Below are 21,816 nucleotides of genomic sequence, written 5' to 3'. Positions count from 1 at the left end.
AGAGAGAGAGAGAGAGAGAGAGAGCAAGCGAACGTTAAAAGGTAGGTTATTAATTGATTAACGAATAATTTGTAAAAAGCATTTCAATAAAGTTTATAAAATTAATTATTTCTATTATACTCATATATGTATATTTATTATTGTTTGTATGCTTAACAATATAGTTTTAATTATTACCTCGGTATCATATAAAGAAAACGAGAGAGATGATGGAAATCTCTCAAAGTCTTATTAGATTCATTAAAATTTGTTGTCTTTCAATGTTTTCAGAGATAATGGAAAAGAAAGTTTAATGCAAACCCATTTATTCTCTCTCTATCTAAGAGACTCGCGAATGCATAATTTGGTATTAATTATTGTCTCCTTTATGTGCGAAGATAGAAATTTATCTCGCTACGCTGTACTAAACTTACTCAATCACGGCACAAGGATGTGGAAAGTTTTTGCTCTACAGTGCAAATTGAGTAGCGTTTATGCTTGTGTCGTACCAAATTAATTATAATAGAGTCCGATTGCTGGTGGTGACCTAGTTAGGATAATCGGTAACAAGGATTGTCCAATCCTTTCGATAGGAAAAGCAATTTCGATGTCGAGTTTATGCTGCTTCCGACATCCAATTTACATTTCATATTCCCTAACACGGCACAAATGCTTTGATAGCATATAAGCGAGAAATGATCGCTGCTTTATTACCATTTCGAGAAACTCGCTATTTTCTTACGTTAAATTTGAAAACTCGATATCGTTACATATAATATGAAATTGATAAGAAACATATATGCAGCAGTGAAAGAGATTATCACACAAAATCATAAAACATTAAATGCTATTTCTAAAATGCAAAGAGCTTTTAAGATTATCTGACGGATTTATTTTATTCGCCTTAGCACTTTTACAAATTAGCAATTTCATTTTATGAATCGATTTCTGGCGATTCAACTCTATTATTCGGTTGTATATATTCTCATTGAACGTAAATTAGAGTTCTTATTCTACTATTTCATTATCAAGTAGTCATTTTTTTCAAATTGAAATTTAACATCTCTTTATTACATATATATATATATATGCGGACAATTTAAACAGATTATGAAATTTGCTTTTCATAGAATTATGCAATTGAATATTGTTTTCACATTAAACTCCCCAATTTTTACATACAATCTCTTGTAATTTTCTATTCAACAGTTCTCGTAAACGTGACTTCAGTTTTTACGCGATGCGATGGTTTGTTTAAAGCAATCAGGTAAATTTACGACGCTGCTGTTACGCGTATTGCTTACAATGGTCTCGGGACGATTCAATGTTATCCAAGGCGTTTTAGCGTGATTGGATGCCGCCGGTCGACGAGAGATTGTACTCGACGATCGAGAAAACGCGCATTGCAGCGAACGACGATGCAAAGCGATTTCGAGACTTAGAAGAGAGAGAATGGGGGAGGAAAGGGTATAACGATTAGAAAGGGATGCCTGATTAAACGTGATCTTTCGGGCGTAACGTTACTCTCTTTTGAGAACGATCGGAGCTGATCGAGCAAGCCGCAAGTATTTCAGGAATCCGAAATGCAGGAATGAGAATTTCGAGAGATTATACTATAATCCTCTTTCAGTCAGATCTCTGAGAATTTAAAGAGATCTGTGGTTTTTTTTATTAAAAAAAAGAGACTTACAATTTTTAACTTTACCTTGATATTTCAATGTGAATATTGATCTTTAGTGAGAAATTAAATTTTCTCATCCGTTTCTATTCGCAAAACAATATTAATATAAAGCTTTTACAGCAAAAAAGAAACTTTAACAAATTAATCCCCAATATTTAAGAGCATAATTATTAAGTAAAAATAAACACAAAGAGTATTATCCGTATCCCCTCAATGAATACGCATATGTTGAACCGTGGTCCATGTGTTTTAACGGAGTTGATAAGTAAACTCACGCGTACTCTCAATTCCGAGTTAACATAATAATCGTTAATTGCGCAGACTTTACACACGGCTTGAAAGTTGTAATGGCGCTTAGTTTCGTTTAGAGCCATTTGCGCGACCGGAACGTGGCGCCATTAGAAAAACTTCGGGATTTAACACTGCTGCACGGTTGTGATTCTAAACGACGTATTATTTCCCTTTAAAAGCAGATGAGGTTGCGATCGAACTATATAAACTATACAAAATAGAAAAACTATTAAATCGCTTGATAAATTATATTTTTTGTTAATTATGAAGAATTTAACAAATAATTGAATCGCAAACGAATAAAAACAAATAGATTCACGAAATAGATGTAATTCAACACCTTAGTATTTTAACATCGAAGTTATTTATAAAAATCAGTATATTATTTTATTAATTTTTAACCGAATGTTTGATTAATAAAACGCGAGCGTTGGTTTGTTTTAACATTTTTTTTTTTAATTAAACCGATCTTTATTATTGCTACATTGAAATGTAGTAGCATTTAAGAGAAGAATAAATATGAGCTTTTTTATTCTTTTACACGAGATTCGATTACACGGCGAGGAACTTTCTATTTATTGTTTTACAAGGACCTTTCAGCTAAGAAAAACATGACCGAGAAAACGAGGACACGATGAAAAGTGATTCCTTCGATTCTTTCGAGAATCTGCGAGCAATCTTCGGCGCAGTGCAAAAGTCGCGAGTTTTCTGGCGAGACGTAGTCTCTAAATCCGATCGATTGGCAATTTCGTGGAAAGAGAGAGCTGCTTTTACTTCGTTTGGCGAACCGAGCGACTCTTGTAAACGGATTGGCTTCCCTCAAAGTGTGCATCATCAGTGCTTATAATTGTTCCTCTTTCAAAGCTACGAAAGTACCACCGAGAAGGGAAATATCTATTATCAGCATGCACGACCGCATGTGAAATATTTATAACGCTTCACAAGCATTAATATTTTACTTAAATATCCTAAAGATCAATTAGAACCAGAAATTCTAGTGTCAAGATAGTTTTCAAATACAATCAATTAAAATTAGCTAATTGGTATCGCATAAAGTTCACGCGTTCCTGTGATGCGTTTATATCGAATCAATTTGTCATCGGATATCGATTCACAGCTCATGATATTGACAACCTTAGAAATGTAATACTGATTGTATAATTTAATAATGAAAGACAGTAATTAATTATTTATTTTATGTATTAAAAGCACTGTTCAACGCTTTTAGTATTTCAAATAAATAATTATATAATTATTGCAGCCTTTCAGTATAAATTGGCTAATATTAGATTTCTGTAACAGAAGTTAATCATTAAAGCAAATTTTACACGCTAATTATTTAACTTTGTTAAAAAAAATCAAATAATTAATTCGTATATTAATTCACTTCAATGAAATTGATACATTATTATAGTATTAAACACATCTTGTAAAGAATAAAATTAATTTTTTATGATTGCAAAAAATGATAATTATATAATTCAATAATATATCATATGCAAAAATTTTTATATTTAAACGTAATAACAATTGTATTTGATTTTCGTGAATTTAATAAATAAAAAAAAGAAATAAGTAATCCGATTTTTTATGACAACTGTAAAATTTATTTTTGTTCGATTTATTAAATCATCGTTATTGAAATACGTAATCATTATAAAAATTTTATATAATGTAATAATTATAAATAAATTTAAATTCTAAATAAAATATTTTCTCTCAAACAAGATAAGCTGATTATTCAAATCTAAAAAAATCAATCATATATTTTTATAATATATTCCTAATTCTTTGTTTCAATATACCAATTCATATTTTGTACAATTATCATTGACTGTATTGTAGCAAATATGATAAGCCTTTACGATAAATAAATCGAGCATCTATGTATTCCGTGCATTTGCAGCGGGTAAATGGCACTTAAAGTTTCGGAAGGAGCAAAGTTCATTTTAACGTTGTGACCGCAACTTTTGCTCGCACGGATTTGTCGGCGCAATTCGCAAGTTTCTAATTCCTGAGTCGGGTTAATGGCAAGCATACATCCGCAACAATGTTACTTTTGCTGCGGTCGTATCAATGTGACTGCGTCGAGTAGTTTTCCCAGCGACATGTCACCATTGTCGCTCTTCAGTGAGTTGCCGCGGTTGGACCGTTGACAACAATTCAACCATTATAGGACATAACCAGGACAGAGTCACGAAATTATTATCCCGTATATCTATTCCGTATATCAATATAACGGAGGCTAATTTTTCATTTATTCTTCGAAACAAACGTTTCAAACGTTTTAATCTCAAATTTGAAGAATGTTTAAAAAAAATACAGAGAAAATAATTTTATTAAGAAATTTCCTATAAAACACATACTGACAAAATGACTAAGTTTTTATAATATTATATAATATATTATTTCTTTGAATAGTTCTATATCAGAATACATAGAGAAAAAAAAATTTCAATTCACAAGGGACAATTGTGGCGATAAAGTACAGAATGTGGTTGATATTCTGTAGAAAATTCGTGGACGTCAAATGACGATAGGGACCATATGTTATGCTTCGCATCGGTCGGCAAAATGCGCAACTTTGTCGACATGATTCATCGCGAAATATGCATGCATACTTTCGATATAGGTATATACGTAATGTAAATCGAGTCCAGAAGGTTAAAGTTTTTAATTGAAAAAATGGCCGTTAAAATTTATTTCAATATTTTTTTTTATGATTTCTGAATAAAAAATTTCTGCAAAGCAGAAGTAGCATAAGGATTAACAATTATCTAATTATATAATTATTCAAATATAAGTAAATAAAATACCTATAAGCCTATAAGTTTCCACAGTTCATGCATAAAAAATTTGTAAGATACGATATCATTCGCAAAAGTCTTCAGCATGGAAGTCAAGTACGAACTCTCACAAACTCAATTTGTACTTGACTTCCGCACTAAAGAAGACTCGAATCCAAAGTCGAAACGTTCGCAGTTAACTTCGTTGATAGATACATTCCAATCGAATCAATAATGTATTTAGTCGTAATATATCGCGTCGACAATGGAATCTCGTCGAATGGAGGGACAATAATAGCAAGGTTTTACCCATACTGATGCCAGAGCTGGACGGATCCTCATTCTTGGCGCCCCAGCTGCCAGCAAGGTTGAGTGCCAGCAGCGGCCGTTCCTTCAGCAACTCAGCGACTGATGCCAGACCCTCACATCCGCAGCCTAAATGGGGCAAGTGCAATGCCTGCACTTGAATGCAGTCGCGAAGTGCTTCGCAGACCCGGGACACTTGCTCGCCGGACAGATTCATGTCGAGCACCAGACGCGATAGACTACCAGAGGCATGACTCAGGCCGCGACAAAGAGCATTCACCACGCACTCCAGTCTGAAATCAATCGCATTAATGGCGGTGTTAATAGGACACTTAGGCATGTTCCCGCATTTTATCATCGAATGCATTTTAACATTAAACTGAACCAACTGAAATAAAAGGAAACTTGGACGTTTATGTTGAGAAACAAAAGATGTTATAAATACAAGGTTCAGCAATGAATAGTTTCTGAGCTTTGGTATTAAATGTGTATAACATTTCTTATTGTTTTCATAGAGCATTTTTAATACCATAATTTAAAGATTTAAACATCCATTAAACATTGCAATCAAAAATTATCCATTAAACCCCTATGACATTTTTTATACACTACATTATAAACTATATATTATAGGTAAAAATTATTTCATTTCACCGATTCAATTTTTCCATAATTAGTGTAGTGTCCTTATCCAGTCTCTTTTCATCGGGTTCAACGAATTAATAATTCCACCGGTGTTATGTTAGCGACGTGTTGCATTCCGACGTAGTCGGAATAAAAAAATGCAGCGAATCAGAAGCGCCTGATGACGCAAGTGTTGAAGAAAAAGGGATGCACTTTCGGAAAGTTCAGCTTTCGAAGCCGCGCGCGCAAGATGCAGCGGCTCCAGCAGCGGATGCCACGCTCGGCAGTTGCAACTAAAATTCGGTTGGCGCGCGGTAAGTTAGCCGCGTGGAAGTTCGGCGGACTCGTCGGCGAATATATTTATGCATATGTAATGCGCATTTCACGCTGTCTATCTTCGCGGCGTTATTCCTCCAGCGTATCTGGCGTATGCGCGTAGATACGCATTATGTAAAGTCCCGACGCTCCTCTGGGGAACGTTAGGCGAAAGCCTGGATTTTCTCGCGCGTAGTAAGCCGACAACGAGCGAGCGGGAGAGAACGCTTGCGTTGCACATCCCGATTACTCTCGAAAATTGGCCCAAGTCAGTAGTGTAAGTTCTAACTAGCGTTTAGAACTTCCCTCTCTTCCGCGAAGATGAAGAGAAAACGAGGATTCCTTCACACCTTCCTATTACTCAGAGATGATGTGTTATTATGCTTTTCACGTTGTCGCGCGGTCTAATATTAATATAAATTAGTAATATGTAGTAATTGCAATTTGCAGCAATGTGGGCAAATGCTACATAATAAAAAATAAATGTAGATAATTAATTAAATATGATATAAGAATACCTATAGAGGGTTTTCCAAAGATATAGAAACATTAATTGGCCATATTTAAATTCTTATTATTTCATAAAAAAATTTAATTTGAAAGTAATTTTTGAAAACACGCATGCGCAAATGCGTATGCGTGTGAACAAATTTGATTTTCTCTTTCCATTCTGTCTCCTGTCATTTTTGAAGATTTTTCTCTTTCTTTCATATACATATATTACTTTCTTTTAATTCTTTTAGTATTCGTTTTATTCGCTTTTTTTCTGCAATCGTTTTTTTATATCATCTCTGTCTTCCTGTTATCTTTTCTCCATCGCTTCCTTTTCCCTTGATTTTTGCCTTTTCTTTATAGCGAATTACGTTACTGCGACCGGAGCTTTCCGAAGGTTTCGCATGAAATTGGCCGTTCCACCTTCAAGACGTGAGAAAATTGCGGGTGAAGCGCGCAGTAGCGTATTCGCGAAAAGCGCGGGAGCGACGGCTAATAGTGCAGTTGCGAAAACGGCAAGCAACATTCTCGTAACGTGGATCGTAGTATTAATCGAATACGCGCTTTGGCTTTCGACATTGTCGGAAACTTCGCCAGGAAGAATTCGTAAACACCTTGAAAGGTGCATCACAGAAAATGTGATAATCCGCTGCATTTCAGCAAAAAGAAAGGGGAAAAAAGGGAGACTTTTCACGATGTAACTTGGCCACTTTGCATGGTAACTGGCTCCAAATACGCGATAAAATATCACAAATTTCAAAATTTTCACTCCATATCTTATTTGGTTGCCCGAATAAATAGACTAAAAGATTCTTTAATTTAATAATTTTTCAACAAAGGTAAAGGGAAAGTTTAACTTCGGATAAAGTTATATATTAAATAGCTGCAAGTAAGATCATATAATGTAAATAATTTTCTAAATAATTGTTTTATTAATAAAAGAGAATAAATTACATTTCACTTTATCATTCGTTACGTGTATTCTTTTTACTATTTTTATTAAAAATCTTCAATCTTTTATAATAATATAATCATTTCGGAAAAATTATAGATTAATCAAGGAATAAAGAAAATAAAAATTTTTTTGCAAATGTTAAATAGTATCATTACAAAATAAAATATGATAGATACGTGAAGATATTGAAGTTGATAAGATCACGTCGTGCTCGATTGTGGCTTTTATTTTGCGACGTATGATCAGGTAGTAATATCCGGAAAGAATGAACTCTTCAGGAATATTCAAAGCGACGATGTGGCCCAATCGATTTGTCCGAATAGAAAAGATAGACAGGAATATCGACTCTTCAACCACGAGAACAAAAGTGACGGCCTACGTTATGGAAAAGCGATTGAATGAAGCATAAAGGGTTGGTAAAGGTGGAACTGAAACAAGGAGAACGTTTCGACGCGAAACAATGAGCTGCCGCACATCGTCGAGAGAGTTTCTCCGAGGCAAATGGTAGGTGTTCGTTCCCTTTTATCCCTCCGTCTCACGGTTGCATCGCGGAAAAGATACTACTCTCTTAGAGTTTGAAGAGACTTCGCGAGAAGAGTTGTATATTCGGGTTGGCAGGCAAGACCGATGACGAAAAGCAGAGAGAATGAAAGCCCAGCTTTTGTGGACGTAATCGCATTTAGAATGACATACAATAAAGAGAGAAAGAAGTTTTGGAAAATACTTTCCATATTGCAAACATTTGAAGGATACGATGATCTCATTTACAATTAATTCGTTAAACGCTAATTAGATTTAAGTTATTTGCGATCTAAAATGTTTGAATTGAAGAAATCATTTCAAAAGCATTTCGGGCTGACACGTCTGGTTTGGTTCAACAATTAAAAATCTATTTGCATTCTTTGCGGGAGAGGATAAAATTTTTTATGTAAAGGAAATGGTAAAGTGAAGAATGAAATCGTAATATACATAACGGCGGAGAGAAAGTTCGCCAGGGAAAAGCTCGAGGCAACGGATAAAACCAGAGAGATTGAGGCCGTGAGATTCAATAAGAGAGCGTGAAAGGGTAAAAAAGGGGAGATAGTAAGCCCGGTCGCAAGTTAAAGTTCGCGGCGTGTCTCGTCGTTTTCTTTAATTTTCCATAGTGACTCTCTTTCCCGTCTTTCTTTTTAGTTTTGTCTCCTTTTCCACTGAGCTTTCTTTCGAGAACTTGTTATTGCCCGCACACCTTTGCAGAGAGTGCATTCTCGTTGTTACGTGCTGTGCGCATTCGTAATAGCCTGCTTTGCCTTCCGCTAAAAACGGGAATTCGCGCCACGCTCAGAATATATATAAATTCGACAAAAACTATATGTTGTCTGGAGGATGAATTTCCCGATAAAGGTAAAAGATACCTCTTGATTTCGAAGTTGAGCGAGATTGAATTCTTAAAGGGATGCTGCTGCGACGACCGAACTTAATATCGATTAAGTTCGGTCGACAGACTTTAAATTCTAAATTAAAAATGTCGATAATAGTGATATGTCTTTAATTCATTTCTGACATTATATTGTTCTGTTTCATTCAATTTTACGATCTTATCTAATATATTGCAGCGCCATTTCTTGTAACATCTAACATTTACTGCTAGACACAATTATTGCTATTTTCTATTTCTATCCCGAGTCTTCGGGGATCCTAAAGTCATCTGTATTACCGACTAAACCATATAATTTTTGTACCGTAAATACTTTTTTGTCATTCATAGATTCGAAAATCCTTTTCCAGAATTAAAGTATACGCATTAATACGTGCCTGTGAGATAGAATCTATGCTGAAAACGATAAAAAATTTCGAAATTGAGTTCTACTTTACTATTTCTTAGTCCAATATGGCGTTACACATCGTGACAACATTTACTTCATATAGAAACTATGCGATCTGTACTTACAAAATAGTAGTCCACAGGAAAGTAATTTGCAGCGTGGAGTTCTTAAAATTAGATTTAGATATCTAATTGAAACATAATTATGATACAAAAATCTACGTATACGTGTGGCGTGCGTGAGTAAGGTAGTGATGTGTCAATGATAATTGTCTATGTGTAAGCGCTATCTCTAGTAAGAGTAATCGTCCTTAGAATCCCCTTAACGTATATAACTTGCAGTTGAGTGAAAACCATTTTTTAACTTTCAATCTTAGTTTCATAAACTCAGTACTGTTCGTTCATGTAATCCGACGGCTGGTGCAACGTAATTTTGTGCTCCATAAGAACTATAGAACTATTATATTAAAGAAACATTTACGGCAGGCGACAGCTCTACAAGTTACAAAATGTAAATTTGTAATTTTTTTTATTTTAGATTTTAAGTTTTTTTATTTTTACGAAATCAACTACTCCATCTCCTAATTTTGTATCTACTTCAATCCAGCAAAAGAATTTTTGATTCCGTTCAATCAATTCGGAGATTTTTATATACATCTTTAATGCATCGATAATATCATTACGCAGCATCCTTTAAGCATAAAAGGTCAGATAGTTTCGCGTCTCCTTCACAAAATGATAATATTAATGTAAAATATAATTAATTCTCACAGCAACGAATCGGCGGCGTTCCGAGTTCCGCGTGTTCGTTTGATTTCAAATTCGAGGTCGGCGCAATGGCAAAGTTCATCGGTAAATCGAGTTCACGAATCCGCCCGTAGAAATACTTTCTCCGTCTCCTCGGGGACACGGAGAAAAGGAGAGTTAAAGCGTCTCGGCGGAATCGAAAAATATAAAGCTTGAAATAGTCGAACGCCCGAATGCGCGCTTAAAATGAGAGAAGTCGGTAAAGTTTTGAGTGAAACCGCACGAGTGTAAGTAAGAAATTAAAATCCATCGCAAAGAACAAAAATCTCAGAAAGGTTCCCTCAAAAGTACCTTTGTGTGCTGCGTAATGTAATTGCATGCATGTGCATCTGTTATGCGCGCAGATGCGTAAAACAGTCTTATTACACTCGGTGAAGCAACAGGAAAAATGTGGGAGTATGCAAACGAAAAAAATTCATGCATGAAACTTCGTCCACGCTGCCGTCCATGGTGTACAAAGTAAATTGGTAGTTTAATTATTGTAATGTAGGTAGCACTCGGCACACATTTGTAGAGCGCGGGAATTCAGCAGCGTAAATCTTTCATTCTAAGAGAGCCGCGAATTATTATTCTTTGATAACAAAAAGAAATTGATACAAAGCGACGACTATTTTTATTTTAATTTAAGGAAGATTGACGATAATATAGTTTTATCAATTTTTTTTTCGCGGTACCCAAGCCATAATTATTACAGTTCTCATTATGAAGCCGTCGTTGAATTTCTCACGGGTTAAAAACCGCAGATCGAGGTAGTCTTTCTGGGTAAAACTTTTCTCGTTCGTGAGCGAGCCTGGCGCGCAAGTACGCGAATGTATATTCGCTCGATTCTCACAAGGTAAACACGCTTTTTCCACGTCTGCCGTTTCCTCGCTCTTCTCGGGCAAAGACAAATATCCGTGCGATGGATCCTTTCGTCGCCCTTCGTCGCGCGACAAAACAAATTTTTCAATTTTTACGTCTTCGTGGGAATCGCGTGAGCCTGATGGAAATTTTAGAGATGGTCGTCGGGCTTAACGATAAATCCTAATGATTTACAGCATTTGTACTATGTTCACGAGTATGTAGCCGACGATCAACATTTTAAAATATTTACGGTTATCAGAAATGTAAGATAATGTATACTGCGATTATAACGAAAATACTAATTTAAGTGTAACGTATTACAAATTCCAGAAAACTTCTTTTTCGAATTTATGATGTATTCTAAATATAAGTAACTTATTATTTTTTGAAGAGATTCATGATTTTTTCTTCTTTACGTCAAACGATCGTATAAATCTTGATATAAGTATAGAGAATCTACGTCCATTTTGTATAAAGATGCAAATTCTTTTTAATTAATTAATTTTGTTCTCTATATTTGTCTTTTTTCTTTTACCTTTATCACTGAACGTAGAAATACAGATCTCCGTTCGCGCACTCTCGTCTTTTGCACTTCTTTTCGCGGCGCGGAAGAGCAAATATCCTCATTGGCCGTTTGTCCTGACCAACCTCATATATGACCGAGCGGACAAGCAGACTTTCTGTAATAACTCTTCGTCGAAGCTATCGACGGCGACGTATCGAGCGACCTCGAGATGCAATAATGTCGACACATTCGCACTTAATCCTTCGAGCTATTGAGTCGTCCCGTAAAATAATCCCGTACTTTTCGACGTAGAAAATCATCGTTATGATTCATTGTTAATTGAAAAGTTCTATGGAACAATAGCGCAGGAATTTTAGGTGAAAATTCAATCACGGTAAAATAAAAGATTAGTAATTAAAAAGTAAAAAGAACTAGTGAAGTGGCAATAAAACTAATAGTAAAAGTAAAAAAAAATTAGGAAATATAAAAGTATCACAATTATCGTGCAGTATTTTAATAGCGTATTAGAGATAAAAAAGTGTCTAGAGTAAAAAATCCTAATGCAGAATTCATAATTACATAGACATGTCCATCAATCTGTTATTTCTTAGTAGACACATATCTATGTAATTTTATGAGCTTCAGCTTGCGAATTCTACGCGATATTACCAGTTATCTTTGACTGGTTATTTGATCAATAATTCAAAAACTATTATAACCTCAATATTTCCGTATTAAAATTTTTCCTCTCTCTACTTTATTTTCAAAATACGCTATTAAACGTTATTACTGGTAGTTATCAGATATCTTATAAAAAGAACAATTAAACGAATAGATAAAAAATTCGAAGTAAAGATATTATATGAGCTTCCCGTCTATGTACCAATCTCAGCAACTCAATTATGTGACGGTAAACCCAACCAGCGCGTTGAACATAGTTTATTCTCCTGAAGCGCGCTTAGCAGGCAATCTTACAAGTTGTTCGAAACTCGCCATCCTCGGAGACATCACGATAAGTGGAAGTTTAGAGATTGCTTCGGCAAGTGGGTATATCTGTAAAACGACTCACCTATCATGGGCCGCCTCTTCGAGACACGTGATGACAAGCTCGAAGTCGTTGAGCTTCTTTTTGCCGAGTACGCTTTTTAAATGTCCGGCCAATCGCTGCGCTTCGTCCGCAGGGAACTCCTGCCCCAGCAGAGAGGTGATCCTAACGAGTTTGACGCTCTCGTTGCTAGCGAGGGCATCGAAGAAATCATCCAGATATCTTGGATCGGATCCACGTTCCACTTGGAACACCACTTCGAGCGCCTCCAGCGAGCAAGCAGGACTCTCGAGGATCCTGGCCCATCCCTCTAGTTCCAAAGGAGATGTGTGCACCAATGGGGCTGGGGGTCGTTCGTTGGGCGCGGGCCCGAATCCAGGACCCGCGCCGACCAGTCGACAGACCGCCGAGATGTTGCCATCGGACGCGCCGGCTGCCTTCAGCAACGAAAACACGGCTCTGGGTGGAACTTCGAGCGGACATAATTGATTCAGAATCAAGTGGGTCTTGGGACCCAGCAAGCCGGCTAAATGACCGATGATGCCCGAAGGTAGGCCCTCCAATTCACGGCGTAGGATGTTAGCATATTGCGCTACCGAAGTAAGATAGTACGCCGCCAGAAACTCTGCCACCGCCATGTGGATAGGCGTGTAAAGATCTGGTTTGCGTCTCTGACCAAAGGTCAGTCCCCTCGTGAGAAAACCGAGGCGAGTGATCTCGATGCCTCCACCTCGTGCTCTTAGTTCAGCTTCCGTGTAACAGCATCTGCCCTCCCTCAGGGCAGCTAGGGACACCTTGCCAAAATCCTCGAGACGCTTCCTACAATGGCCTGGAATCTCCTCGTTATAGGGAATCGGCGGGTCTAAGCTTCTTTTCACGATGCACTTCACCGCTGCTTGCACGAGGGCGCTTGTCTCGGTCGGTAGACTTCCGGAATCCTAATAAGCAAAATCGTGTTCGTGGATCAAGATATTCTATAGGATTTTCTAAGGCTCTCTACGTTATACGTCTGGATCGAAAAGTGTATCATTTCCAAAGGATATACAAAGAAAAAAATTTAGTCACAATAAAACTGTTGCTTAAATTCTCAAATAATGTAAAATCAATCATACGATTTAGATATTACAAAACAAAAAACAGTTTTATTAAACTACGATAGAAATATTTATTAATAATAAATTTATATGTAAAAATAAAAACTCATTACTCATTTTATCGTTAAAGATCATGCTTATAGCACATGAGAGTCTTTAAATAAAATTAGTAAAATAGCTGTCCGATATAATTCAATATTTTATAATATAATCTAATAGGTTTTTTATTTTTATGATTATTAATTTTAACGATCTGTTAATATTTTTCTTTTAAGAAATAACATATGTAATTTACCAAATAAAATTGTTTGCAACTAGTAGACATCCTTCGATATTTCTAGTCACAAATCCTACCTGATACAAGCAGCAAAGCATGATCCAACCGAGCGGATGTTGGCCGAGTTGCCTAATGGATTGTGGTTGCACATTAAGCGCCTCAAGGAACTCGCAAGCTTTCTCGGCGATATCGTTGTGAATGAAATAGGCCACGCAAAGCCGCTCGACGTGCGACCACTCGAGGCCAGCCAGATGGATTCTGCGTTGAACCAAGGGTGCGAGGGCGGTTGAATTGCTGGGCGAACACGTGACCAAGATCCTGGCATCCGGGAACAGTCGTCCCTCTAGGAGATCGGCCGCGTCGCCGAGTGATGTTCGGCCGCCCACGCACTCATCGTAACCGTCCAGGACGAAGAGTACGCGATCCTCCATCAGGTGCAAAGTACGCCATACCTGGGCGACCGCGTCGCCCAACGCAGCCGTTCTTGGAAACAATTCTCGCGCCAAGTAATTCAGGACGGGACTACCGCGAAGTTCGCGCAGCGGCACGATAAACGCCAGAGCGGGACCGTCGCTCTGAGTCGCCCACTGATGCAGTAGTCGCAGACAGAGAGTGGTCCGGCCGCTTCCGGGACCACCCTCGATGGCGACCCGTCGCGGCGCCTCGGATACGGTACCATCGCTCAGCTGGAAAGCATAATTAGTTTCGCGTGAACAAAACATAATAATAAAAATTAGAAAGACAAGTTTAACCACTTCTAGCAAAAAAATACCGATCGTTGTGATCTTATCAAGTATTACTTCGATTATTTCAATCATTATTATCATTATTAATTATTATAATTATTGTCATAATCACAAAGTATTATTATATATCACGATTGATGTGGAACACAGATCCGTGTAAAGTACTTGAAAAAATCACCCCTGATCCGTTACTTAAATTTAAAAAAATGTTGATTAACAAGAATAAATTGGAGCATTTCCGTAGCGGATTAGAAACAAAGCAAACACGTAACACTAGTGTTTAATTTAAATTTCACATAACAAAACACGACAGTAAAAATGTATTATGCAGAGTTCGTGTAACAGAAAAAATGCTGCGAATTAATTAAACGAGTTTTCGTGACAAGTGCCGTCATTTACGTGGACCGCAGATGACTAGCCTACTAAAGTGGGAATAAAAAGATTAATGCGATAAATTACAAGGTAATAGTTTCTTCGTATAGCGAAAATTCTTTCGGTAATTGGTGATGCGAGAATAAGGGAAAAAGTTTAGTCATTTTTCCGTAATCAACTTCGCGGATACTTCTCGGTTTCCTGATCTCGATATCCAGTCAGAGCCAATTAGAACCTAAACCTTTCCCGCCAACCACTAATCCTTTTCAACAGATCAACCGTTTTAGGACTTCGTGACATTGCCAATACCTTATCGCTTCTTACATGTCAACGTGCAACACTATGTCTTCTAATCTGTATTATTCGATAACAATATGGCAAAATGTTTCCCCACGAGAATCGATACGTTTCTTAAACACTTCTTTCTATGTTTGTTAAGTCACGAATTTTTCTCAAATTTCAATGTTCTCTATTAGACTCGGGATTAAACTTCTTTTAACACAAAGTTTAGCTCTATTCAATTACTTTATAATTTCAAAGTGCTGTTCTGATCGTCCATCCAACTGTCCGTCTGTAAGATTTTTCAGAAATGACTTAACTTTTTCAAATTTTGCTATATTTCGATATTTTTAACAAAATTTTTCCAAGTTAGGTCTTTCGCTGCGCTATTTCGTTGCAAAGGGTTTATTATATTTGTGTACATTTTCACATTATTATATTTGTGTTATATATACCTATGTTTGCATCCTTACTGCAAAAATTGTGCTCTTTACTCTCGATGATCATGGAATATCAGCGCTCTGACACGCTCGCTGACAACAAATATCGCGCGAGTAATGCTATCTGTCCACTTGCTACCAATCTAGGACAATCCCTGACAGTACAGAGCGGTGTATTCGTATTATGCTTGAATAGGAAGCAAAAATATTACGCGTTGCAGTTACAGCATTATGCAAACGATTAGCAGGAGCAGGTGATTAAACCAGGTTTGTTTCGCATCGTATAGTGCCGAGGGCAACGCCGTTAACCAATGGTTAGACCGCCGTGCTGTCGATGGTAGTGGCGAACGATCGGTGATCGATATTGGCAAGCAGTATCTCGATTCTCGTAATCGATAACCGTAATCCGCAGTACGCGGAACACGCGGCGTTTGCCGGTCATTCACTCTGTCAGCAATAATCGATCCGGTCGCGCGCGGCGTACGCAATCTGTCGGCCGATGGATAACAGCGCCGGCCATTATACAGGGTACGATTGCAACATCCGGTTATTGGAATATTGCAGATGAAAAAGAGTACAATACGAGTCCATTCATTGTATAGGCGTGCTTTCTGAACAATTTTGAACTGATAAAATATACGTATATTTGATAGAACTTTTATTACATAAAACGTATCTATATCAACACACCTGTACCTATATGCCGATGTATGAACATGTATACGTACGCAGGATGTCCAAATATTATAGCCAACTCACTTATACCTGAGAGATTCAGAGCCTTGAATAAATTTCAATATTTTCATTCAACGAAAATTTGATTGACATAATTTAATTCTTTTATACTGTCTTTATATTTGAGTATTATTGTTCGATAAAATATTAAAGGCCTAAGGTATGTAGGCCAGAAGAATTGCGATTATGTAATATTTAACAGATTAATCGCGAGTTCTTTACTTCAAAAGTAAGAGAAAAGGAAAAAGATTATTTTTTTAATTTAATAAAAAATTATTGAGTAATAAATCAACAAAAAAGAATACACTTTTAAAAATATGATCAAATGCCATTTTCATTTCAAATAGCAATCTTTATAAGTCACCCTTTTTCCGCTGATATAATTTTGAATATCCTATAAAATTATAACAAATTCGGAATAATTCATTAAAAATGGCACAACTCAAAAGATTACTAAAAAAAGAATAATCTTATAGTTATAAATATATAAAGCAAAAATTACCTAGATACGAAAAATTAGTTAAATCGATAAATGATTAACAAGCACTGCGCGATATTGGATATGTCTTGTATTCAATCAGTATGGATGACAGAAACAGAATTTATATCTAAGCAATTTGTCAAATTTATCAAGAAAGTCTCTCTATAACGTTCAATCAGATGACTGTGACTGTGATTTATATTTAGCAGTGATTCATATTTCATTATGAGATCTAAATTTTCTTACATAAATTGTTAGAATATTGTGCTATTAATTCTACCTGTATAATATATAATTTTCTACTAAATACAAGAAACAACAATAATTATAGCTGGAGCAGCAAAATATTTTTTTGTGTAAACAATAGCAATATTTATATTTACTAAAATTACTAAATTAAAAAAATACATACACAAATTTCTTTTTTGAATTTCGATCACCAAAATTGTTGTCTAAATGTTCTTTAAAAAATTTCTCTTTTATTTACAAAAAAGTTACAACTCAAACTTGTCATTCTTGTAAAAAATATTACAATCTCTCGTAAAAGTATTATATAGAAGGTATTTTAATCTCTTTGAAAATCTTAAAAACAATACAAATATTATAATATTTGACCGACGGACGCTAAAGTTAAGTTAATTTACTTTTGCTGATTGATAGAGTAATTTTATCTAAGTTATAGTAATAACTCGAAAATCATATTTTTTGTTGTGTCATTTTTTAATACATCATCAAGCCTTTATTATTAAACCAATGTTATCGAATCTCAGACATTTCTTATTAAGAAAGACGAGTTCAAACGTTTGACTGACGTTCAATTGAAATTAATTGATTCAAGCGTTAACCGGGAGGGATTAACAAAACGTCGATAGTATGACGTGGGTTTTTGATGAGATAATGCAACAACGTAGATGCATGAAGGATCGTAAGCTCGTTACCGGATAATAATCCGCCGCAGAATAATTCCTACGTCATGCAGGATCTACCTATCAATCCTTTGATAGGGCCGCATTTGTTCCGGCCACTTCCAGCCGTAACCAATTTTGAATGCTGAGAAACGAGGGGTAGGCGAGGAAAATATCCCGCGAAAACGACGAATGCAAAATGCGTCAGAAATGGTCGCGTTGGAAGGATATAGGGCGATAAATCCTTCGTTTCCGAGGAGATTAGAAAGTCTACACGCCCGTAAATATTCTTCGATAAACCGCAATGGGGAGACACGTTGAAGGCAGACGACATTCGTTATTGTATTACGTGAGGAGGGTAAAAGTGGATTATTCAAATACAATTTGATGGAATTGTCGATTTCCCGTAGCAGCAAAAGGCAATTTTTGCAAGATAGCAACGTGTGCTTCTGAAATTTTTATATAAACAAAACTTTTATAGAAACAAATTATTTTTACTTCCTCGACAGGAATTCTAAAAAGGGAAATAAAATTTAAACAATATTAAACGAAAAATCATTGACAAGATAAAACACATACAAATGAAAAGTACCATGTTCAATTAAGAGAATTTTTTTTATGTCTAATAATATTTTTAGTAAAATATAATTTTCAGTTTAAAAAAAATTTTCAGTTCAAATAATCGACGCACAGTAGTTTACTTGAACTGGAAATTTTATTTTATAGAAATATTATTAAACACGAAAAATTGTCTTGACTGAATATGGCATTTTTCACTCACGTGTAAATAAAATTTAATTCGCATTGTAATTATATAAATATTTCATATTGTATATTACTTAGATATAATGTGAATTATGTGGAAACTATATATGTAATTTTCATGTAATTCTTAATTAATTTTTATTAATACATATTTAATATAATACATAATATTATATTAAATTATTACATTGCATAATCATTATACATTCGTTAATTATTATGCAACAATAAGTACTTATATTAATGCAACATACGTTAGTGCCAATGATTTCCCCTGGTGATCCAATTGGACACAACGACAAATTCGTGGAGGGATGAGTTGAAAACGATAGCAGTATGTCTACAAATCTTAGCGAAAAAGATCAGTGCGCACCGTGTTCATGCGATAGCACAAGAGATATCGCGCTTCATCCCGCTGCGGGAAATTTAAGGAGACAGTGATACAGGAAGCGAAGGACGTTTTACGGGAGCGATGTGTCTCTTCACGAGCATATCGTGGAAAGAAACGCGATGGGAAAGATTCGCCGCGGGATCGTGCCAGCCAGGTCGCGACGTTTTCAGATATACGTCCTCGTATATATCGGAAATGGCAGCCAGCGATTGGACGTGGATCGATTCCACACACGGCGGGATCGTCCTCTTTCCCTTCACCGATCTATCATCGATCCGACCGCGCGAACCGACGGAATATACAAACGCGACGTCGGCGTCTCCGTAGAAAATCTCTAAAATAATAAAATGCAAACCTAGTAGCTCCTATCCGTAACGTCGATACTTTTGATGTAATTCTTTGTATTTTTTACTTTTAGATTATGTGAAATTTATGATGATATCCTAACGCATTTCTCTTCGTTGCTCTCATATCGCGAAACCTCATTGATTAGTGATCTCAATTATTCATTTTCCTTGCCCTTTCCATTTATATCGACATTAATTGATTTTTTCCTATTTCTTAAAATATTTTTCGTCTATGTCTTGTTAAAATTACTATACGATGCAATTTTATGATTGTATAAAAATGTCAATTTTTACGTATAATGTCCATTAACGAACAGTGGCCGTGTTATTCTTCATTGCATGCAAATTTATAATAATAAAAATAATCGCACATTTTTGTGAGTGATCGCCATAATTTTTTTAACAATTTAAGAACCGGAAACAACGGTTATATTTTTGTGAAATAAACAAAGTCGACACCATGTCGATATTTTTGTTGAAAACTTCAACAAACAGCTCGATTCGAGAGTCTTAATCATTCGTTTTTTCAAGTATCGACCTCGGTATTTTGATTCCGGCAACCTGGTGAACGGCAACAGGATTTTTCCACGAGTTATGTTCAGTTCTCAGGGACTCGTGTGTTGGTTTTGGTCGCAATATACACTGATTCTTCATCGGTTTTATCGACGAATACTTCGATAAATTTGAGAACGCATATTCCCGAACGAACAAACCACGTTCTATTTACATAGCGAAAAAATAATAAAAATTGTTTGTCAAAAGATGTAGTTTATATATAGTATTATGTAGTAAATACGTATGTAACGTACGTAATCGCTATGTATTTAACGCTTTAAAATTGATTATGTATAAAGGAACGTAACTACTTGCATTATTTATTAAAATATGGAAAAATCGTGAGATAATGAATTACACGAGTATATGCGCCACACTGTCCACGTAATATCAATTAAAAATTTAACAAAATTGAATTGAACATGATATTATGACAAAGCTTGTATTTAAAAAACAATATTTTATTTAAAAAATAAATAGCGTTATTTTAAAGTATATTTTATTTATAATAAAATAAAAGTTACTGTATTTATTCGTATTTACCTATCATATTTAAAAAAAACACATTTTCTGTGAAAAATATTTTACATACTAAAGTTAACAATTCACATTAAAAGTCGTAGAAATTTATGAAATAATAATTTAAAAGACTTTTTTTCCAAATATATTTTTAAATAAATACAATATTAGATATTATATAGATATTTTCAAAAAGTGGTTTTTTTTTTCTAAAATCTCTGTTTTTTCTTACGTTTATGTGCACAATATTTATTCACGTCAATTCTTTAATTTTTGATAGGCGAGAAAATTGGGGAGCATGACGAATTGCGAACGCGAATGTATTATATTTGGCGGTTCTAAGGCTCCTAAAGAGTGATTCTGTCCTCGTTTTTTTTCACGGTGGAAACAAATCGGTTTTACGATGCGGATTCATTCCCGTGCCACCGGTACACGTATGTGGTTTCCCAAGCCCGGTCTATGTACTTGCATATCTTCTTTCTTTCCTACCCTACATATCCTACGTATGTCTCGACGGTTATGAGGCTCATTTTTTGACGCAAGCGTTTCCGGGCGACGTGGCGCATTGTCTGCGTTTTGTGGCTCTTTACGTTACATAGTCACAATGGGATATATGTATATTGAAAGTAACGAACAAGAGACACAAGTTTTACAAGCAGAAAAAGAATGTGATATCAATGATAATAAGCTCACATCTCTTAAAACAGGATAAGGAAAATCGTTTTTTAATCGATTTTCGATTTCAATAAAATGTTTCCTCAGATATATACCTTTTTCTTAATTTATACGTAAAATAATAAATTAAATAATAAACAGATTAATTATTTTAAATAGATTTAATCTATAATAAAAATAACTAGATTAATAATTAAACAATCGTAGTTTTTTATAGACTTTAAATTAATATCTTTTTATATATTGTAGATAATACAAGATAAAATGATTTAATTTATTAATACTTACAATTTCTTAATTAGTAATGTAAAACAATTGTTCTATATTTTCATAACCGTTATTTCCATTTGTAATAATAGTTAAAGCATTATATACATATTTCTAAAAACCATTGTGTGTTTTGTTCATAATTATAACATCAGTGTAAGTAATTTTAAGATTTCGATGAAAAGAAACAAAAAAAGTATATGGATTTTATTCTCGTATTCCGATAGAAGCTATCATCGCGGTTTTCCATCTGAGTGAGACGAAAGAACGCGGGCAACAGCTCTTGAGGAAATATTAACAGCTTATCGTTCCACAGAACAATGCTTCATTACGCGATGCAGAAAGAAGAGGCCCGACCGATCAGCGTCTCGGCGCCGCGATCAAAATCCCCTTTATCCGAGGAACGAGAGTTAGAGCAACGGAGATATTATCGTCGTCTGAACGTGAACGACCGTTTGCAAGACGTGAGAACTGCGCAAGGAGCCGCTATTCACCCCTTGCTACTACTCGGTGTGATCGATGTGCCACGTACGTG

At 35.5% G+C, this 21,816-nt stretch overlaps 1 protein-coding gene across 1 annotated transcript in view; it reads right to left on the bottom strand.

Moving 5' to 3' along the window:
- Positions 1-21,816, bottom strand: part of LOC108776365 (uncharacterized) — a 141,264-nt gene that overhangs the window by 47,502 nt on the left and 71,946 nt on the right. Inside the window, exons 5-7 of the mRNA XM_018542964.1 lie at positions 13,882-14,490; positions 12,458-13,371; positions 5,047-5,336 (exon numbers count right to left, since the gene is read on the bottom strand). Coding sequence (XP_018398466.1) covers positions 5,047-5,336; positions 12,458-13,371; positions 13,882-14,490 — 1,813 coding nt within the window. The remainder of the gene's footprint in view (positions 1-5,046; positions 5,337-12,457; positions 13,372-13,881; positions 14,491-21,816) is intronic.

Source organism: Cyphomyrmex costatus, unplaced genomic scaffold (genome assembly GCF_001594065.2).
Source record: "Cyphomyrmex costatus isolate MS0001 unplaced genomic scaffold, Ccosl1.0 scaffold36, whole genome shotgun sequence".
Lineage (NCBI taxonomy): Eukaryota > Metazoa > Arthropoda > Insecta > Hymenoptera > Formicidae > Cyphomyrmex > Cyphomyrmex costatus.
This window is presented reverse-complemented; position numbering and strand designations above follow the sequence as displayed.